Genomic DNA, 4221 nt, shown 5'->3' with positions numbered 1-4221 from the left:
TACCTTGATTTGCCACATTAGCTAGTTGAAGTTGGTTGCCCGTACATTTGTCAGTGTTAGCACCCTGTGACTGAACTTGCCATGGTGCCCCCCTGAGTGTGTTTCGGTCATAAGAACCTGCGAAAAATGACATTGTAGGACATAAGTAGAATGTCATCTTCATCGTCGCGAACATGGCAAATGTTCTTTTCTTTGTTATCCATGCATCATACCAATGCCTGCGTACTGCTCTAGTAGTGGCAGCAACGGCCCTGCAGAAATGAGTTGACTGTACTCTGCTGCATCCCAAGGGGGTGTTTCTCGCCTTTGAGAAACCCAAGGATCAGTGCCATCTTCGTGATTCATTCTTTCCGCGTTTTGTTTCTGCCAATGTGTTCTCAATCACTGCATGGACAAGAACGCATCAACAATCCGCAAAAAATGTATTCTTCTACTGTTTGCACGTAGAAGATAACACGGCAGTCTTATCACATTTTCATGTGCAGGCAATCAACACATCATGGCAAGTAGGACATGCACATCCACTCTCTTTTCTAAAATCTGGGTGCCAGCTATCCTTTCGATTCGATGGCAACAACCACTACAATAGGATGGCAAGCAACAAGTTAACATGGTGGCAGTTAACAGCAACGATAGGTGGCAACTGACGTTAGACACAAGTGGCAACTAATTTTCCTACCCCCCCCCCTTTATGCCAAATTTCTCCTTTCTCTCCCTTTTTTAGGGATTCCTACGCATCCATTCATTACCAACTACTTGCACCAAGCGAACTGAGAACCTAAGCTCAACTCTAGCGTAGTACATGGCAGATCTGGTGTATGCTACTTGATAAATGCGAAGACACACAAAACCATGTAGTATTTTGCCCCGATAGCGTGGATCCAGTCGCCACCTTCATTGGTAAATTTGCAATTTCTGGCCAGAAGAAGGATGAGAAGCAGTAGGAGATCGGAGATTCACCTGCTTTTAGCTGGTCGTCTTTGGAGGGCGGGGGGTGGGGGGGAGGGGGTGTGGTTAGCGGTGGGAAGGCCCTACGGATCTGCTCTGGTTGCCATGGCAACCAGAGAAGACCGGCGATGGAGGTAGGGGATCGAGAGGTGGGAGACGATGACGGCAGTCGGGACTGGGGATCGAAAGGAGGCCGGGACGGCTGGGTCGTGCGGGCAGCGCGGTCGTCTGGCCCGGACGTGTGGGCGGGTTTGGCACACACCGGACGTGCGGGCTGTGGCTTTACGCGCCCGGACGCGGTCGTGCGGGCGGGTTCCTCTCCATGCCATACAAGGCGTGCAGCACAATCACCCGATACATTACACGTGTGGCAGTTATCGGGACCCTAGATTTTAAATATGGTAAAATTTGAAGGCCATATCGGCCTCAACAAACTAATCCTTTGCCAGTTCAAAAAAAAGGAAAAACTAATCCTTAGGCACCACCAACTTTGACCCCCAAAAAGGGGAACATCGCTAGCGCATCTACGCAGCATAGTCTGTTGTAGGTAGCTCAAACTGGCAGGAATGTACCACGGGCCATGTCCACATGGTGGTTGGAGACAAGTTGGCATCATTTTGTGCGGTGAGAAAACGTTTTCTTCTTGATCAAACGTGCGCGCGTTTTAGTGCACTGAATCGATGTTCAGTGCGAGGTATGCGCGGAGAGATCCACCCTCTCCTGTGAGTAACTAGTAGCCGTGAAATGCTAGTCCATTGCAAAAGCCATTCACCGCACTGTAGCAAAAGTTGCAGCTAAAATCTGTACTGTTTGGATTTGGATACATCCCAATCTATCAGGGATTTTCGTCGCCAAATGTAGTGCAATCTGTATGTCTGTTTTCCCTTTTATACGAATAAATACAAAATGGTCTACATTGAAATTCAGAGAGAAATGCCTATATGTACTGTAGCATGTGAAGTTTCATCATCATCAAAAAGCAAAAGAGAGAAAGAGTAGAGGTGGACATGGTGGCAAACCATACCCGGGCAGGAGCGGCAGTGGAGTAGCGGAGACGCAAAGGCAAAATGTACGAGAGCTCACCGACTTGCTTAGCTGTCACCACGCATGGCCACATGGGCATCCATGTTACTGCCATGTTCATGTTGCAGCCTCCACGATCACATGCGCGCACACATAAGTACAATATGCAATATACAATCATCAACCAGAGCACCGGGGGAGTTCTTGTTCAATTCACACTTAAAATCTTTAATTTGGCACCTCGACTACAACCATCGACCAGACACCATTCGGATCAAAATCGACAAAATAAGAAAAAGGAAAATGGAACAATCAAGCGCACAAGAACCAATGTTTAAGCTTAACCAAGGAGGAGGGGGAGGAATAAATTAACAGAGAAGAGAAAATCTGACAAGATCTGAGCCAAACTGGACTTAATGGAGAACGGAATTGCAAGCCAGATCAACTGATCAGAGCATCCTGAGTAGCATGGCCGCGGCGCCCACGGCGGCGGCGAGGGGAGCGGCGTTGCGGGCGGCGATGGGGGGGGCGGCGGATTTGGAGGATGACTTGGCGGCCGGCGAGGAGGAGGAGGAGGAGGATGAGCCGGAGTCGGGGGAGGAAGAGGCGGGGCCCTTCTTGGCGGTGACGGCGAGCTTCATGCCGGAGTAGCAGTAGCCGTAGCTGCAGATGAAGAAGTAGTCCTTGGCCTCCTTGAGCTGGAACGCGTAGCTGGTCCCCTTGCTGTGGCTGCTGATGGCGCTCTCCTTGTCGCAGTTGTCGTACCCGACCTCGTCCACCTGCACCACGTCCGACCGCCCATTCTGGTACTCGAACACTGCAGCCAACCAAACAACCAAGCTCAGTTAGCTTCTTCCCCCATCAATGGTGCGTACGTGGCTGAAGCAGATCGGGAGGGAGGAGAAATGTGGAGCTTACGGAGCCAGTCGCCCTTGTAGAAGGGGCGGTGCTTCTTCACCCAGGAGGTGTAGTCCACCTTGGGGTTCCACCCCTTCTCGTCGCCCACCGTGTAGTTGGTCGCCACCGCCGCCGACGGCAGCGACGCCAGCACCACCGCCGCCAAGACGGCCATCACCGGCAGCAGCATCTTCCCTCCTCTCCCTGCCCGGTGGCACACCTCCCGATCTGGATTGGCAGCCATGGCAAGCTCCAGGCGCTTCTTGTCTTGGACGTGGGATGGGGGTGTGCTGGACTTTGCTCCAAGTAGTCTATATTACCCGTGGGGAGTGAGTGAGGGAGTGAGGTTGTTGGTGGCTCAAGGTGAAGATGAAGAATGGGACCGTCGTCGGTCGGCGTCTTGTCTGTCACGGTGGTGTACTGTACTACTGTCTGAAGGATTGCTTGCACAGTTGCACTGAGATTCATCTGCCTGGCCTGTAAGATCTGGTGGTAATTTTTCTTGCTACAAAGTACAGCAGAGCCATATGCATCCATTATGATTCTCCAGAGCTTGCATAACTGCACATAAATCTACCTGGGCAGCACTGATCTAATGTACATTAATCAACTAACTCATGTGAATTCACCTCCCGACTCTGTAGTGTTATTTGCTAAAGAATGCACTTCATTTTACAACGAAAATCCTGATTCGTGTCTAGGTCGAGCTGCTAGATTGCTAAATATTTAAATCTGGTTTAGCATTTCATTTCTTTGCAGGGTGATTGCTGTTTGGTCTAATCATTGTGTGCTTTATGGCAGGGGCCAGGGGGGATCTCGGGACTTGTATGATGCATGGTTTATGGGATCTTTGCATGGGTGGGGGTGCATCATCTATCATTGTTCATTTTAGGTTTATTGTCCAGTACAAAGCAAACTTCTTTTTTTGTATCATGGTTTATCATTGGGCATTTTCTATTTGATAAGCAAAGACTTTCAAGTTCCCTTTGCAGTGAAGCAAAGAGTTTTTATAAGCTAACTAATGGTGGTTGTGGAATAAATTATTCCTCCTAATTGCAACTTTTCCAGAAATAAAAATACCCGCTGGTTGCAACTCATGGAGAGGGAAACACCAACGATACATTTTTTTTTTGAAATGGAGATATACCCCCGGCCTCTGCATCATGATGATGCATGCGGCCTTTTTATTAAAAATTCAAAAATAGTCATTACAAAGGTCTTACAGCTCGCAAACGGAGCAAAATAAAGCACAAAAGACAACCGGTATGGTGATAGTAAGGACAAGCTCTCTAGACTCCTATCCTGTTATGCGACCGCCATCCGAACCGGTTGAATATAACCCGAGCCACCATC

At 49.2% G+C, this 4221-nt stretch overlaps 1 protein-coding gene across 1 annotated transcript; it reads right to left on the bottom strand.

Moving 5' to 3' along the window:
• Window positions 1-2143: 2143 nt before the first annotated feature.
• On the bottom strand, window positions 2144-3229 carry LOC119363895 (mavicyanin-like). The gene is made up of 2 exons (XM_037629265.1): window positions 2890-3229; window positions 2144-2788 (listed from the first exon to the last, which is right to left on the bottom strand). The coding sequence occupies exons 1-2, from the start codon at window positions 3110-3112 to the stop codon at window positions 2421-2423; spliced, it is 591 nt and encodes a 196-aa protein (XP_037485162.1). The 5' UTR covers window positions 3113-3229; the 3' UTR covers window positions 2144-2420.
• Window positions 3230-4221: the final 992 nt, after the last annotated feature.

This window comes from Triticum dicoccoides, chromosome 2B, assembly GCF_002162155.2.
Source record: "Triticum dicoccoides isolate Atlit2015 ecotype Zavitan chromosome 2B, WEW_v2.0, whole genome shotgun sequence".
NCBI lineage: Eukaryota > Viridiplantae > Streptophyta > Magnoliopsida > Poales > Poaceae > Triticum > Triticum dicoccoides.
Note: the sequence above shows the minus strand (reverse complement) of the source record. Positions and strands in the feature narration are given on the sequence as shown.